This window comes from Camelina sativa, chromosome 1 (genome assembly GCF_030686135.1).
Source record: "Camelina sativa cultivar CO46 ecotype springtype chromosome 1, ASM3068613v1".
Lineage (NCBI taxonomy): Eukaryota > Viridiplantae > Streptophyta > Magnoliopsida > Brassicales > Brassicaceae > Camelina > Camelina sativa.
The window spans coordinates 12,171,107-12,189,035 of record NC_141880.1 but is presented as its reverse complement, the minus strand read 5'-3'; the positions used below and the strand labels follow the sequence as shown (position 1 = coordinate 12,189,035).

The window sequence follows — 17,929 nt, the reverse complement described above, 5'->3', positions numbered from 1 at the left end:
GCAAAATTATATTGTTTCCTTTAAGGTGTTCGTTTGCAAGCTTAGTTTCAGAGAAAATTGTTTTCTTTGGAGTCGCTTTTCAAAGGAACTTGCTTGCACTGTGGTGCATGTTGTACGAAAACTCTCAACCAGAAGGACTAACATATACATGTCTAGTCACATATTGTTGTAAGATTTTTATGTTGCCTTCCATATTATAGATACAAGCTGTCATGGTTTGTACTGTGGTTCTGTTGCAGGAAAAACACAGTAACGTTATTTGTAGACACGCAAAATGATGAAAAGGCTTTAAACTTTCCTCTTTTGTTTATATTACTTGCAAATGATATCTAAGAAGAGGAAACTTAGGCTACACATTGGTTTAGCGATCATCGGTTGTTCACTTTGGGGAGCTGTAGGAGTTCTAACAGTACTAGAGAACAAGCCCAAGTTCTGATGGCTTCAGTGCACTCCTCAAACGGTAATTATAGAGATAGTAGTGCCTCAGTCCATTTCCTGGATTAAACCTACACGCTTTCAAGAAACTCGTATTATTCATCGCCTCGGACGCGTAGAACATATCACAACCTTTTCGCTTAGCGATGATCAGTACATCATTCATCAACTGGGGAAACGAGGTCACTGTCGCTACATTGTAGTAAGAATAAGCATACTTCAATTTTGCGGGCGTTTGGTCACGGGTGAGAGTTGCAGGGAAAGTGTAGAAGCTGCAGAAGTCAGTGACGTCATGAGTTTCAGGGCTTACAACTAAGTAACTGTAGATGACGTTTTCCCGTGGGAGAAACCAGTGCTTGACATCGTCTTCATCAAAGTCAGCCGCAAGTTCAAACTGGCAGAGGTAGTTCCTGAGCAACTCTGTAACAGCTGGGACATCACGTCGTTCCATTTGCCTAAACCCAGGAGTGATGGGTGCATCTGGTAACTTGTACAATTTGATGGTCATGCTCAATGTCATTCTTTCACTAAACCTTACTGACACATCCTGTGACCTCTGCGGGTTCAACATTCTGACCCAGTATCGGCAGCTGGCCACTGGTTTAGAAAGTACATCAACACGTGAGGTATAAACACCTTTCCATATATTCTGCAAGCGAACCCTTCTAGTCACCTCCCTGATCATGACAGGAGCAAGTCCCTTAAACCTCAGCTTCTTGTGAACACACAAGAAAATGGCCTTTGCCATTTTAATAACCTCGTCACGCACCCTGATTCTCATTGGCACACCACCGATGAAAGCAACGAGTTTCTTCGAGGTCTTGACACGGACTCCAATATGCCAGCTCTGGTAATAACCAGGTGGACACATTGCCCACCTCAGAAACTCTCTGGGGTAATCAGCCACTATCGCAGAATCAGAATAGTGTGCTTTCAAAAAGTTGTACACCTCTGAACACCCATCATCAGAGCTCAAATCGCATATGGTCCATTCGAATTGACCAGGAAGGTTATACGGCTCTTGCCTGACCTTAGCTACCAAAGTTGCCGGCTCTATTGGACCTTCAGGCAAACTAGTATTATTCTTAAGCTGCGCAACAGGTTGAGTCTCCCAGAACTTACGGGTCTTTGTATGCGGTTTTAGTAACATTCCAACTATGGTTTTCACTGCAGTATCGTCCTTGGGTAATGGAACTTGTGAGTTCTTGGCATCAGCACCTCCTAGTTCGTCATTCACAGGATTCGGTTTTGGATCTGACATTGTGATTGTTTCGTCTGCAACAATAGAAAGTTTGATTGCTCAAATCAATAAATACGCAGCGTTATTAAGCATAAAAAAAGCTATCTCAAAATCTCTATCCGATTTTGCAAAATCGAGTATCGGATCTACAGATCGAGTTAGATATCTCCATATAAAATGAAACGGGACAAAGATCCCTACAGATACAAAGCCATGAATCGAAACAAGAACAAAAACCTAGAAATCTGAGTCCAGCGGATAGTATCATCAAGAGTGACAAATTTTGCTTACCAAAAGCTTCGGGTTGAAGTGCGAGAGTAAGAATCGGAAGTAGGTCGCCGGAAAATAGTTGAGCTACTATCGGAGGATACTGAGAGAAAACGTAACTTCTGGAGAAAAAGAGAGAGAGAGAGTGGCGAGTCCTGAAGATGATGAGGACAACGCAGAAATGTTTAGACGATTTTGACCTTGAGATTCTTTCAAGACTCACCGTCAGATTGAGGCGAGTCTACGTGTCATCATCCTGCCTGTTCAAACATTTGCCGCCATAATTCCCTCCTCAAAAACCAAAATTTTTAAACCCGAATCGGATTGCGAACCAGAGTACCTTTTCAAACATTTGAACCGAATCGACAATTAATTAGCAATTTATATCATTATATATTTTATAAATATATATATATATATATATATATATATATATTAAAAATCCTTTAAATTTTGTTGTCAGACAATAATCATGAAGTGACTAGTAAACATTTTAAACCATTAACACTACAATATCTACATTAACAGATTTGGTTGATTGGGTAATTAATATCACTACAAACAATCTTAACCTACGTTAAGTTTTACAATATCTATGAGTGTGGATAATTGGAACAGGCACGACCTTTGCTTAACCAAGTATCCAAGGTAGGCAACTTTGAGGCAGTGGTTGATACGAAGCTGAATAATGAGTATGACAGAGAAGAAATGGCTCGCATGGTTGCTTGTCCAACAGCTTGTGTCCGCTCTACAGCTCGCCGTAGACCTCGCATGGACCAGGTAACTTATTAATCATTTGTTTTTAAAATTAAGGGTTGACATTTGGTTTTCCTGTTTTCAATTATGACTCGAGCCAACACAATGTAAGGCATGGAACAAGTTTAGGAAAGTGGGACTAATTGAGACTCAACATTTGTATAGTAATCGAATCAGTGAATATGATTTGTACACATCCTGGTGGAGCACCGAGATTCAGACCACACGGGAAATGGAGATGGGCAATGCTAAAAGACCCGGTCAAGGTTATGGTAGTGAGGCAAGAAATTACAGGGTTTTTTTGTACGAAAACTCTCAACAGGAAGGACTAACATATACATGTCGTAGTCACATATTGTTGTAAGATTTAATATTTCGCTGCATCTTATATAGATACAAGCTGTGGTCATGGTTTGTACTGTGGTTCTGTTGCAGGAAAAACACAGTAACGTTATTTGTAGACACGCAAATGATATCTAGGAAGAGGAAACTTAGGCTACACATTGGTTTAATGATCATAGGTTGTTCACATTCGGGAGCTGTAGGAGTTTTATCAGTACTAGAAAACAAGCCCAAGTTCTGATGGCTTCAGTGCACTTCTCAAACGGTAATTATAGAGATAGTAGTGCTTCAGTCCCTTTCCTCGAAAAAACCTCAACGTTTTCGTGAAACTCGTATTCTGCATCGCATCCGACGCGTAGAACACATCACAACCTTTTTGCTTAGAGACGATTAGTGCATCATTCATCAGCTGCGGAAACGAGGTCACTGTTGCTACATTGTAGTAAGAATAAGCATATCTCACTGTGTCGTACTTCCGGTTATCAGGGACAGGTACAGGGTAAGTGTAGAAGCTGCAGAAGTCAGTGACGTCATGAGTTTCAGGGCTTACTACTAAGTAACTGTAGACGACATTTTCCTGTGTGAGAAGCCAGTGCTTGACATCGTTTTCATCAAAGTCAGCCGCAACTCCAAACTGGCAGAGGTAGTTCCTGAGCAACTCTGTAACAGCTGGGACATCACGTCGTTCCATTTTCCTAAATCCAGGAGTGATGGGTGCATCTGGTAAGTTGTAAAATTTGTTGGCCATGCTCATTGTCATTCTTGTTTGCCCAACCTCGAGTAGCTTCTTCGGGTTCAACAGTCTGACCCAGTATAGGCAGCTGGTCACTCGTTTAGTAAGTATATCACGTGAGGTATAAGCAGCTTGCCATACATTCTGCAAGCGAACCCTTCTAGTCACCTCCTTGATCATGACAGGAGCAAGTCCCTTACACATGAGCTTCTTGTGAACACACAAGAAAATGATCTTTGCCATTTTAATAACCTCATCATGCACCCTGATTCTTATTGGCAGGCCACCGATGAAAGCAACAAGTTTCTTCGAGGTCTTGACACGGACTCCAACATGCCAGCTCTGGTAATAACCAGGTGGACACAATGCCCACCTCAGATACTCTCTGGAGTAATCAGCCGGGTGCACATATTTAATATAGTTTTCTTTCAAAAAGTTGTACACCTCTGTACAGATATCATCAGAGTTCAAATCACATGTGGTCCATTGGAATTGACCAGGAAGGTTATACGGCTCTTGCTTGACCTTAGATACCAAAGTTGCGGGCTCTATTGGACCTTCAGGCAAACTAGCGCCCCTGACATCATCATTAAGCTGCACAACAGGTTGACTCTCCCAGAACTTATGGGTCTTTGTATACGGCTGTAGTACCAATCCAACTACGGTTGGAACTGCAATATCGTCCTTGGGTAATGGAATTTGTGACTTTTAGTTCGTCATTCACAGGATTCGGTTTTGGATCTGACATTGTGATTGTTTCGTCTGGAACAATAAAGTTTGATTGCTCAAATCAATGAATACACAACGTTATTAAGCTAGCAAGCAAACACGCACATGAATAAAAAAATTGAAAACGCTATATAGTATGAAGCACGAAATTAGTAACCCTAGCTATCCCCAAAATCTCTAGCAACAGCCATGAATCAAAAATTGAAAACGCTATATAGTATGAAGCACAAAATTAGTAACCCTAGCGATTCCCAAAATCTCAAGCAACAAATGTTTTCCGATTTCGCAAAATCGAGTATCGTATCTACAGATCGAGTTGTAAGAAATGGATCGAATAGCGTTGCAAAAACTGGGAAAAACTCTCTCTGCAATTAAACTGAAACAAAGCTTGGTTCTTATAAGAACCTTACAACTGAGAAACCAAAATAAACGCAACTAAAAAGACTAGAGCTCGTGTCCTACAAATCAAGACTACGACTTATTCAAATTGAAACTTTCAAACTCAACACAACAACCTTAAAGACACGTTTTATTCTTCAATTCTTCCCCTAAACTGGAACCTCTCCTTCCAGTTTACTCTTCCTCACAGCACACTCCCATTCTTCTTCTCAATTTCTCGAACACTTCAAGTCTAACAGCCTTAGTCATGATATCAGAAATCTGTTCTTGAGTTGAGCAGTAATCCATCCTGATGACTCTGTCGTTTACCAATTCACGTAAGAAGTGAAACCTTACATGAATGTGTTTGCTCCTGCCGTGTAACACCGGGTTCTTGGACAATTTGATGGTTGAACTATTATCACAGAACATAACGGTACCTTCTCCTTGATCAGACCCAATTTCCTCAAGAATGTTCCTCAGCCACACTGCCTGACATGCTCCATAGGCTGCTGCAACAAACTCTGCCTCAGTGGTGGATAGAGTCACTATAGGCTGCTTCTTTGATGCCCATGAGACAGCTCCTCCTCCAAGCATAAAGACATACCCTGAAGTGCTTTTCCGATCATCAACATCTCCTGCATAGTCACTGTCAACAAAACCAACAAGTTCTTGCCCTTCTCCTCTCTTGTACCGTATACCATGTTGCTTAGTTCCTTGTACATATCTCAGTATCCTCTTTGCCGCCAGCATATGTTGCTCATTGGGTGTCTCCATGTAGCGACTAACCAGATTTACAGAAAAAATTAAGTCTGGTCTAGTTGCAGTTAAGTACCTTAGACTCCCCACAAGTTGTTTGAATGTCGTGGGATCAACAGCTTCTCCACCTCCCTCTTTTGACAGCTTACTTCCTGGTACAATCGGATTCCAACTCTCCATTCCATATTTCACCAACAGTTCTTCAGCATATTTCTGTTGACTGATGAAGATACCTCTTTCATCTTGAACAACTTCTACACCCAGAAAATACTTCATCTTTCCCAGATCAGTCATGGAGAACTCTCTCATCATTGATTTCTTGAACTCCTCCAGCATTGTAGTTGAATTTCCTGTGTAGATCAGATCATCCACATACAAGCTTACTATTAAGATGTTACCTCCTTCTTTCTTCACAAAGAGCGTGTGCTCACAGTAGGCTTTCTCAAACTTCTCCTTCAAAAAGTAGCCCTCAATCCGACTGTACCAGGCTCTTGGTGCCTGTTTGAGTCCTTACAATGCCTTCCTTAGCTTGTATACTTTGCTTGATTCATCTTCAACGACAAAACTCTTTGGCTGTTCTACATAAACCTCTTCATCTAATTCTCCATGTAGGAACGCACTTTTCACATCAAGCTGAAACACTTTCCAATTTTTATCTGCAGCCATCACAAGGATCGATCTGATTGTGTCCCATTGAGCAACTGGAGCGAAGACCTCATGAAAATCAACTCCATACTTCTGATGATACCCTTTAGCCACCAATCTTGCCTTGAACTTTTCTATCTCTCCTTTCTCATTGAACTTTGTTTTATACACCCATTTAACCTCGATCACTTTTGCTCCATGAGGTAGATCCATCAGCTCCCAAGTGTTGTTTTCTTTAATGGCTTTAATTTCAGCTTCCATGGCCTTTCTCCATACTTCTTGCTGCACTGCATCCTCAAAACGATATGGATCATCAGTTGCAACGAACATGGCCAGGAAGTTATCTTCTTCTTCTGAAATCACAAACCCTGCATTCCCTGTGACGTAATCTTTCATCCACACAGGTGCTTGGCGGTTTCGTTTCGTTCCAGGAGCTATAGGCGTTTGATCAGTACCAGTTTGTTGAGTCTCCACTTCACCACCCTCTTCTTCTTCGTTGTTTTCTGGTGAACGTGGTGGCTCAGCTACTTCATTCTCATTCGCAGCTCCCACTGTTTCTTCACCCTCTATTTCCGTTATCACCTCGTTCCATGTCAACTCGTTACCATGTATCTCATCATCCCAACTCCAACCTCTGGTTTCATCAAAATGAACATCTCTACTAATCACTATTTTCTTCGTCGCAGGATTGTAAAGACGATACGCCTTTGATTCCTTGCTCAAACCAAACATCACACATTTGACACTCTTCTCATCGAGTTTGATTCTTCGTTCGTACGGCACCAAAGCATAAGCAACACACCCAAAAATCTTTAGATGCCCCACTGATGGTTTGTGCTGACTCCACATCTCCTCAGGTGTGATGTCACCTAATGCTGCTGATGGACATCGATTCAAGATGTAAACCGCATATTGAACCGCTTCTGCCCAAAATCTCCTTGGCACCGACTTCTCCAGCAGCATACACCTTGTCATATTCATGATACTCCTGTTTTTCCTCTCTGCTACCCCATTTTGCTGTGGTGTGTAAGCAGCAGTAAGTTGGCGTTTGATCCCACTCTCCCTACAGTAATCCTCAAACGTCTTTGAGTTGAATTCTCCACCTCTGTCTGTTCTCAAACACACCAAAGGCTGTCCCAACTCCCTTTCTGCACTAGCTTTAAATTCCTTGAAGGACTGCAGAGCTTCTGATTTTTCTGTCAAGAGAAATGTCCAACATTTTCTGCTATAATCATCAATAAAATTGATAATATACCTCTTTCCACTCTCTGACACTGGTGAGATAGGACCACATATGTCGCTGTGAACAAGCTGCAGTGCTCTTGTTGCTCTCCAATCACTCTTCTTTGGGATGTTGTCGCGATTCTGCTTCCCCTTTAGACAGACATCACAGGTGGATTCAGCTTCTTCAAGGCTAGCGACTGATAGTCCATTCACCATCTCCTTCTCTGCTAGAGTTTTTAGACCTCTGTAGTTAAGATGACCAAATCTTTTGTGCCACAGTTGCTCTGTTTTCTCCATCACCTGAAAACACTTGTGTTCTTCCACCTCTCTACCCATTCTTACTGTAGCATGAACAACAAACATCCTGTTTTTGGTCATAGTCGAGTACATCACCATAGTTCTCTGCTCCTTGTGCCAGATCTCACATACGTTGTCTTCAAAGATCACTCTAAGCCCTTTCTGCTGCAGCTGTCCCAAGCTAAGGAGGTTGTTTTTTAGACCAGGCACATAGTAGACTGAGGTAATTACTCTGACTGTGCCATTTATCTCCAATCGCAGGCTTCCCTTTCCTTCTACTATCATCCTTCTATCATCTCCAAGTTTGACGTTCTGTCTAAAGGCACCATCGAACTCACTGAACCACTCCTTGGTTCCACACATATGGTTACTGCACCCAGAATCCAGGAACTATATCTGCTCCTGATCCTCCATGTCGACATAAGACATTAGCACCATGTCTTCTTCCAACTCTGCATAGTTAGCTTCTTTGTCCCACTCTGGACATTCTGACTTATAGTGTCCCTTCTTGTGACATTTGTAACACTCTACCATCTCCCTTGAAGCGCCTCCACGCCCTCTGCCTTGGTACATACCACGACCTCGACCTCGGTTTGATGGTCCGCTTCTACCTCTGCCATAGCTTGGCCTCCATTGAGCTTCCACCTTAAGCGCATGCTCTTCTCCTCTAAGCCTGCTTAAGTTTTGCTCATGCACCATCAAAGAACTTTGCAGTCCATCCACCGTCATCATCTTGATGTCATTAGACTCTTCTATTGCACACACGACGTACGTGAACTTCTCCACCAGAGTGCGTAGGATCTTCTCCACCACCTTCGGATCTGGCATGTCTTCTCCCAAATTCCTCATGTTGTTGGCAACCTCCATCACTCTTGAGAAATAGCCATTGATGGTCTCACCATTCTTCATCTCGAGGATCTCAAACTCTCTGCGCAACCTCTGCAATTGTGCGCTTTGAACCCTGTCATTACCTTGAAACTTCCTCTTCATCGACTCCCACAGATCCTTGGATGTCTCCTTCTTTAGAATCGTCTTGAGGATCGTTTTGTCGATGGATGCAAACAGGTAGTTTTTCACCTTATGATCTGTGACAGTCTTCTCCGCCAACTCTGTTCTTTGTGGTCCGGTGAGAATCACATTCCTCTCCTGCCGTGGAATTCCAGTCTCAATGAGATCCCACCACTCTTTGGATCTGAGCAGATTCTCCATGAGCATCGCCCAGTGCTCATAGTCTCCATCGAACTTAGGCACAATCAACATGTCTTTTTCACTCATTCTCTCTATGTTGTTTTCCTCAGGTTTGTGACAAGCAAAGCTCTGATACCACTTGTAAGAAATGGATCGAATAGCGTTGCAAAAACTGGGAAAAACTCTCTCTGTAATTAAACTGAAACAAAGCTTGGTTCTTATAAGAACCTTACAACTGAGAAACCGAAATAAACGCAACTAAAAAGACTAGAGCTCGTGTCCTACAAATCAGGACTACGACTTATTCAAATTGAAACTTTCAAACTCAACACAACAACCTTAAAGATACGTTTTATTCTTCACGAGTTAGATATCTCCATACAAATGAAACGCAACAAAGATCCCTATGGATACAAAGCCATGAATCGAAACAAGAACAAAAAACCTAGAAATCTGTGTTCAGCGGATAATATCAACAAGAGTGACAAATTTTGCTTACCAAAAGCTTCGGGTTGAAGTGCGAGAGCAAGAATCGGAAGTAGGTCGCCGGAAAATAGTTGAGGTACTATCGGAGGATACTGAGAGAAAACAAAAAATCGAAACTTCTGGAGAAAGAGAGAGAGAGAGAGTGGCGAGTCCTGAAGATGACGAGGACGACGCAGAAATGTTTAGACGATTTTGACCTTGAGATTCTTTCAAGACTGACCGTCAGATTGAGGCGAGTTCACGTGTCATCATCTCGCCTATTTAAACATTTGGCGCCATGATTCCCTCCTCAAAAACCAATGTTTTTAATTCCTAACCGGATTATGAACCGGACTACCTATCTGGTCACTGAGTTAACTGATTAAATTAATTAACAATATATATATATATATATCATTATATATTTTATAAATAAAAAAATTAAAAAACAATTTATACTTAAAAGTTAAAATTATGTTGTCTAACAATAATCATGAAGTGATCAAACGTTCTTAATCTAATTTATTCATTAAAATGTAAATTTAATGTTATCTTTATTTCTATTGTATTATTTTATCTTCATGTATCATGTCGTATGAACTTCACTCTTTTAAAGTTTTAATTGAATGAATATTCCTGTTTGACAAAAAAAAGAATAATAAAAAGGAACATCATATAAACTAAAATGACAAGAAAAAATCATATAAATTTCCATTATTCCAAACAAAAGCAAACAAAGACATAATTTTAGAATAACATTAAAATTATTTCATAATCTCCATATTCCTAAAAAAGATAAACAAACATAACTTGAAAATTTTCATACCAAACATATATAGTAGCACCTATATAAGTCTAGAAATGATTATTGTTAATCTCTTCCCAAACCTTATTCATATCAATCGGCATCACATCATCATTATCTTCCCCATCGGTTGCTTCCTTAGCCGGTGACTCTCTACGAATATCATTACTGATTTCTATAGTGTTGCTCCTTCTTTGAAATTGTGAGTCTCCATTGTTAACAATGCTTCCTTTCTCTTTGACCCCCAAACTCAGGATTCATGAAATCATACGGGCATTGGTTTGGTTGACTCATAGCCATACTTGGATTGTTGTTGGTGTTATGATGTTGCAGTGGTTGAGAAACCGACCCAACCAAACCATGGAAAGATATCACAGGAGCTACAATCGGCTCCATCTCCAAATTGGTTTTTCCATTGATATTATTTCCTTGCAATGGAAACCACTGATCTATCAGGTAACAACTTTGATTCCCCGGTATTGCAGCATTAATGTTAATCTCTTTCATTGCTTCATTAGTATTCCACGCTCTCTCATCTTCTTGATGACCTCTTGCAAAAACATCATTTGTAGTGGTCTCAAACTCCTCAAATTTCCTATGAAATAAAGGAACCGGTGGATCTCGAAGAGGAGAATGTTGCACGAAATGTAGCCTCTTCCTATGAAGTATGACATTATCCTTTGAGAAATATATTAATGCATAGATCTCATTTAAGTTAAGATCTGCAATACTACGACCACGATGTAGTTGCAACATCAGCTGATCAATGGCATAATTCTGGTTCTTCTTATGAGTTTTCATCAATTGCTCGTGGACCTTCTTTGTCTTCTCTTTCAGGTATGACTCGAGGCTCGTCTCTTTTCTCTTCTTCTCGATCTCTGGTAAGGCAAAGAAATCGTCTAGGAGGTCACGAGCCTGCTTAAGAGATGGCCACACCATTGGATAATCCTCCTCCGGGCTGAACATGATGACACACGCCTTAACATCACACAATATGGTTACTTCGTCTATCTTTTTCAGTAACCCTTCCCTCCTTTTTTTCGAACGTATGACTCTTGAGTTGTCATTCTCTATCCACGCAAGTTTTATTTTTTTTCTTGCCATGGTCACTCTGTTAGTTTGATCTCTCTCTCTTTTTGAGATTTTGTGTTTTGTTGGATATGTGAAAAATATGATGCTAGAGTTTGTTTAAATAGAATTGGGATAAAGAGAGAATGTTTTTAACATTGGTGCCAGTCAAAAGAAAGAGATAAGATGTAAAATTTATTACTGTATATAGGAGAATAATATAAACTTTTTGGTCATAGTCAAAAACACCAAAATAATGTTTTCATTCTGGATTTTATTTTTAATTAATGCTAAAAATTATAAGACTTTCATTATTAGGAAATAGTATTAATTCGTAGTGTATAAATATTTTATTCTGGGAACTAAATGCTGACTGTAGATTTCAATATAAGTATCACTTAAATATATTCCGTATACAAAAACTTGACTCTTGACTTCCTTTTTTTTTTTTAAGTACAATATGTTCTTATCAAATATTACAGTTAGATTCCAAAATGACATGAAATTTGTCAAAAGTTTTTAATACATAATCATTTTGAACTATAGAGAATAAGATATATATATATATATAGATATATATAATGGTATAACTTAGATACAAATATTTTATAAACTTATATAATTTTTCTTAATCTAATATCATACAATATGGTTTATTGATTTACAAAAAAATAAGCCTTTTGCGAGGACACATTGCGACGGAGTACAGCTCTCGCAAATTTGCGATAGATTTGCGAGGAATTTACTAGGAAATAAAAAACCATAACACATCCCTCGCAAATTTGCGAGGAATTCAGTCGTCGCAAATCCGCTGCTCATTTGCGACGCATTTACGACAAATTCGCTGGGAAGGTCCCTTTCCTCGCAAATCCATCACAACATTGCGACGATTTTGCGAGAACAAACTCCATAGCAAATTTGCTATGGAGTTGCGAGTGATTTGCGAAAGCCATAGCAAATCCATTGCAAAGTTAGGATAATAAGTTTTTATAAATATTACAAAACTTAATAGAATTATTCTGAAATACATTTGAATGTGTTCATAAGGTGAATTTACTAATTTTTAACATTATTTTGATGGTTTTTACAAATTAGATATTCAAGGTTTGCGACAAATTTGCGACTGATTTGCTAGAGCCATAGCAAATGCGTCGCAAATCCATTGCAAAGGACTCAAAATATAGCAATTCCCTCGCAAAAAAAACTTTAAACCCTTAACCCTAAACCCTAAACCCTAAAGACTTATTACATTACTATTAATGATTAAAAAAGATGAATCCAAAACTATTAATCAAAGATAGCAGTGCAACACAAAATTGTTAGAGAATTGGACAATTTGGCAAAAATTTGTCTCAATGTATTGAATATATATGTGATATAGTGTAGAACATCATCATGTTTAGAGTAAGATGCAAAATTGGACAATTTTGGAAAGTTTGATGATAGAAAAGAGTATGATGACACCATTGGACCTTATAATATACTTGAAAGTTAATTTGACTAATTTGTTACAATTATTTTGATGGTTTTTGCAAATTAGATATTGAAGGTTTGCGACAAATTTGCGACTGATTTGCTAGAGCCATAGCAAGTTCGTCGCAAATCCATTGCAAAAGACTCAATACATAGCAATTCCCTCGCAAATAACAACCCTAAACCCTTGAACCTTAACCTTTAAGACTAATTACATTACTAATAATTATTAAATTGATATAATTCAATATTTATAATATAAGATAGGGCACTAATGACAATTGCAAATCCTAAACCCTAAAGATTTTGCGAGGGATTTGCTACGTTCCCTCGCAAATTGGTCGCAAAAAACTCTAAATAAGAAAATTTATATTAATTATTGTTTGCGATGCTTTTGCGAGGGACTCTAGTAAATCCCTCGCAAATTTTGCGTTGGAATTGCGACGCCATTAATTTCCTATATAAGTAAGAAACCTAGTTTGAGCGAAGCTCAAACCAACACCCGCAGCCGACAAACCCTAAAAACTTCTCTTCTTCTTCCGATTTCATTCTTCTCCGGTTGTCTACTCCTTTCTCCGGTTGTCTACTCCTCCTCTCATCTCTTCTCCGGTGTCTACTCCTCCTCCCATCCCTTCTCAGGTTAGTCTTGTCCTCCTCTCATCCCTTCTCCGACTAATCTCCTCCTCCTCTCTCTTCTTCTGTTGTTTTTTAGATGAGTTTCGATTTAGGGTTTGTCGATTTAGGGGTTTCGATTCGATTTAGGGTTTGTCGATTTAGGGGTTTCGATTAGGGTTTCGATTCGATTTGATTAGGGTTTCGATTAGGGTTTCAATTTAGGGTTTGTCGATTTAGGGGTTTCGATTCGATTTGAATAGGGTTTCGATTAGGGTTTCGATTAGGGTTTTGATTAGGGTTTCGATTCGATTTTAGGGGTTTTTCGATTTGATTGGGATTAGGATTTCGATTGGGATTAGGGGTTTTCGATTTAGGGTTATATCGATTTAGGGTTCTAATTATATCGATTTAGGGTTTTCCGATTTAGGGTTATATTGATTTAGGGTTTTTCGATTTTGGGTTCTAATTATATCTTTTTTTTGGACTTGTTTTTTAGATGTCTTCACAAGAGAACCAAAATCATTCTGGGAGCCAAAACGTTTACAGAAGATTTATATCTTCTCAAGGGTTATCTCCTCCCATCCCTTCTCGAAGGTTACCTTCTTCTGCCTCTGCTCCAAGGGTAGCTTCTCCCACCTCCTCGCAAGGTACCTCACCGGTGATCCAAGAGAATCGTCAAGGAACCTCACCGGCGGTGGAAGATCATCTTCCACCACAGCAATCGACTTCGCGTGTCAACGATGAGTCTACTCAGCTCTCTTTTTTTACTTTGGAAAAGCTACTTGCAAGTCCCGGTCGTGCTAGCTTAAAGAAATTGGACCCTAAACGCCCTCCGGGTACTCTATGATAAGAATGAAGTTAGGGTTGTCTAATTTTTTAGATATATTTTCATTGATCCTCATTCCTTTTTTTCTTGTGTTTTGTAGGTTTGACGAGGATCCTTCGGTTGCTGCTACTGTTCGGGCCATCTTTGAAAGATATTTCAAAGGAGCTCATGCCAATTGGACCCAAACACCAGCTGCGGTTGTAAACCGGTGGTTTGAAACGTTTGCAGTAAGTTAAATGTTTGTTGATGTGTTTAAATTACAGATTTTGTTTTTACTTACTTGATTCTGATTGTGATTCATGTTATGTTTTTACAAGCAAACATATAACTGGGACCAGTCCATCAATGGGAGAGTTCGAGCCGAGTTTGAAAGCAAGTTGAAGACCCGGATGACTGATCAAGTGTCTCGGTGGAAGTCTAAGTGGAGAGTAAAAGGTGATGATGCAAAGCCGCGGTGGCTTGATCCGATAGTATGGGACGGCTTGGTCAAGTTTCGGTGTGAACCAAAATCTGAGGAAAAGAGCATCAATAGTCGAAATGCTCGATACAGTGATCCTGATGGCACTGGAATGCATAAACACCGCTCTGGTCAGACCTCCTTTAAAGCTCGTGCACGAAAACATGTAAGTATGTTTAGTTAGTTATTTAGTACAATTACCTATAAATTCTTGCTTTAGTCTAATACTTTGTTGTTTCATATCTTTGTTAAGTCGGAGATTACTGGTGAGGTACTTCCTGATTTCTTGAAAGTCCTAGAAGATACTCATAGGAAACCTGATGGGTCGTTTGTGGATGGATTATCTGAGAAAGTATACCATGAAGTGTCATCGAGGATAACTGAGGCTGACACTGGGCTATGCTCAGGGGACAACATAGAGAGTAGTGCTTCTGGCGGATTGTCAGTTAGTATGAAGAACCAAATTTTTGCTGAGATAAATTCTTGAACTTTACATACTGTTTTGTTTTATCTCTTTGAACTTTACATTGTGTCTCTGTTTTTTGTTGTTTGCAGGTTGCTCCGAAGAAGAAAAATAGGATATATGGAGTTGGTACTATGCAAACTGAAGCATCTTCAGCTCAAGTTGTTCTGACGCCTACTCCGACTGAAGATCCAGTCATTCTAGCTGAGAAGCTTTCTCAGGCCGAAGCTGTTCTTGCGAGTCAGTCTACTCAGCTAGAAGATTATGCATTGAAGTTGCAACAAAATACTCATAAGATGCATTGCTATGATGCCTACTTCGATTATCTATCTGAGAAGGACCCTGAATTTGCTGCAAGATTTCCCCGACCTGAGACTGCTGCCACCAATGAGACCGGAGCAGGAGATACCGGACCTGAGACCGGAGAAGGAGGTATCACCAGACCAACTTAGGATCTCTTGTGTTTATGTGTTTATGTGTTTGTATCCGAGAACTTGTGTTTGTATATTCAGAAGATGTGTTTGATTTTTGTTTTGAACTTATATTATTATGTTTATGTAAGTTTAACAACATTTTGTATTACAACTTTAATTTCAGTTTTCATTCAAAGTTTTTTTGGGCTAATTATGAATTTTAGTTTGCCTAATTAGAAATTAATCATAATTAATTTGCATAATTAAAAATAAACATAATTACAAAATGAATAATACCTTATTCAAAACTCAGCTGTTGCGACAGACATAAATGTTGCAAATCCATCGCAAATTTGCGAGGGATTAGCTTGAACCAAATTGCGAGGAATCTGCTATTGATATTGTCCCTCACAATTTGCGTTGATTTTGCGACGACATTTTTTTCCTCGCAAAATTTGCGAGGGATTTGCGATGTTAACCAATTTGCGAGAAGCGATTTGCGAGGGAAGTGTGTTCCTCGCAATTCCATCGTTTTGCCTATTTGCGAGGGATTTGTTATGAATTCTTCCATCGCAAAAGGCTTGTTTTCTTGTAGTGTTACATCCATAAACATTTGAGAAATTAAACCCCCATCAGCAATTTATATATCTATAAATTAAACGCATGTTTCTAAACTAACGCAAAATCCATACATGAAAAGAATGATAACAAAAATAATATTCGTCTTTCATACCTTAAGCAAAATTTTAGTATTCTGTGTACGAAATTACAAAACATTATTACATAAACATAATACTAAAAATTATTACATAAACATAATACTAAAAATTACAAAAAATTATTACATAAACATAATACTAAAAATTACAAAAAATTATTACATAAACATAATACTAAAAATTTGAGGGTGATTTTTGGGGCGATTTACAGTTATTTTCCTTTCTTCCTTCGCCTCGCCGGAGTTTTTTTTACGATTGAAATCTCTTTCTTGTTCAATTTGAATTCAGTCGGTTTCTCTCTGCCTAAACGATTACATGGCAGTTTACCGAATCCGTTTATCTCGTTGGATAACCGCTTCGAAAAACTGCCATGGCCACCAAAGTGTAAATATGGCTTTCCCGATATTTCTTCGCTCCCAAATCTGTTACTATCTTCCTTCTCTTTCATCCTATGTACTTCCTTTGTCAGTATGAGTGACTATATCAGAAAATCTCTCCAAGATTTGAATTTGGGCATCAATGAGGCGCTTGTTCCTCTGCCCCCTCAATTCATTGCCAAGGCTGTAACCGCAAATCGTTTTGCACTGGTGGTTCAGACTGTTAATCCACGAAAGCAGAATTTGAGGGCCCTAGTTGGTCACATGCCCCGGGTGTGGGGATTTGAAGGTTCAGTTGTTGGTCGGATTTTAGGACCGGGAAAGGCTCTATTTGTGTTTCAGTATGAAGAATCCCTCCTTCTGGTCCTGCGACGTAGTCCCTGGTCTTTTAATGATTGGATGCTCTTTGTTCATCGCTGGCATCCTAATATCACCGATGAGACCTTGAAGACAATTCCATTCTGGGTGCAGATTAGGGGAATCCCTCTCCTCTATCTCTCTTCTGACATGGCTAGATATGTGGGTGACCAACTAGGTCCAGTTGATACGGTAGATTTTGATGAAAACGCCCATCTAGTGGAATTTGTCCGTGTTAGCATAGACTGGAATATAGATTGGCCCTTTCGTTTCCAAAGAAATTTCCAGTTTACTGTGGGTGACAACACCATCATTAAGTATCGTTTTGAAAGGCTTAGGAAGTTCTGCTCTAAATGTGGTTCCTTGAAACATGATATCGCTGATTGTGACATGAATGATGATGATGCTGATTTTCATATGGATCCACTAAATGATAACGAACCAAATGATGTTGGTCCTCCGGTGGTACCAAGAGAGGATGGTGTTATCTCGGAGGCTAATACTCTCCAAACCATTGAACCCTTTGCAACAATTCCTGGACTGCACAACCACTTCTCCACTCCGGGTGCTGGCCCGAGTTCTGAACCATCTTCGATTCCAAGTGCTTTTGAGGACACAGAATTAACTGCTGAGAGACTCCGCTACTTACACACCAAGTTCACCAAGCAGTTTGTTGACACCTTCTCTCCTGTAGAAGATTGTAAGGATTCAGTCCTGGTTTCACCATCTGGTGGCTCAAAGAGGAAGCGTGGGGAAGTTGAAGCCTTCTACCAAAGATGGGAGGCTGCTGAGGATCAGGCGATCCTGTGTCAGATCCGCAAGAAGGAGCGAATAGAATCTGAAGGATCCTGCTCTGCAAGTAACAAGATCGGCAGAGGCGCGGGGGCCCGGTACCCCC

At 39.7% G+C, this 17,929-nt stretch overlaps 3 protein-coding genes and 1 pseudogene across 5 annotated transcripts; all 4 read right to left on the bottom strand.

The window, feature by feature from the left end:
* Nucleotides 1-275: 275 nt before the first annotated feature.
* LOC104789411 (putative glycylpeptide N-tetradecanoyltransferase 2) lies at nucleotides 276-9,549 on the bottom strand. Of its 2 annotated transcripts, none has more exons than XM_087457654.1 (2): nucleotides 9,493-9,549; nucleotides 276-1,710 (listed from the first exon to the last, which is right to left on the bottom strand). In XM_087457654.1, exon 2 carries the CDS (start codon nucleotides 1,694-1,696, stop codon nucleotides 413-415), a length of 1,284 nt encoding a protein of 427 aa, XP_087313780.1. In that variant the 5' UTR covers nucleotides 1,697-1,710; nucleotides 9,493-9,549; the 3' UTR covers nucleotides 276-412. The 2 variants fall into 2 exon arrangements, with proteins under 2 accessions (XP_087313780.1, XP_010513415.1); XM_010515113.3 differs by lacking the exon at nucleotides 9,493-9,549 and adding an exon at nucleotides 1,967-2,274.
* Nucleotides 3,150-9,584, bottom strand: LOC147949818 (putative glycylpeptide N-tetradecanoyltransferase 2 pseudogene; annotated as a pseudogene). The gene is made up of 2 exons (XR_015561498.1): nucleotides 9,493-9,584; nucleotides 3,150-4,535 (listed from the first exon to the last, which is right to left on the bottom strand). The product of XR_015561498.1 is annotated as a putative glycylpeptide N-tetradecanoyltransferase 2 pseudogene (transcript).
* Nucleotides 8,196-9,080, bottom strand: LOC147949819 (uncharacterized). Its single transcript, XM_087510663.1, has one exon. The coding sequence runs from the start codon at nucleotides 9,078-9,080 to the stop codon at nucleotides 8,196-8,198; it is 885 nt and encodes a 294-aa protein (XP_087366789.1).
* A 656-nt stretch (nucleotides 9,585-10,240) lies between the features above and the next one.
* LOC147949817 (uncharacterized) lies at nucleotides 10,241-11,410 on the bottom strand. Its single transcript, XM_087509029.1, has 2 exons — nucleotides 10,613-11,410; nucleotides 10,241-10,512 (listed from the first exon to the last, which is right to left on the bottom strand). The coding sequence occupies exons 1-2, from the start codon at nucleotides 11,365-11,367 to the stop codon at nucleotides 10,314-10,316; spliced, it is 954 nt and encodes a 317-aa protein (XP_087365155.1). The 5' UTR covers nucleotides 11,368-11,410; the 3' UTR covers nucleotides 10,241-10,313.
* Between the last annotated feature and the right edge of the window lie 6,519 nt (nucleotides 11,411-17,929).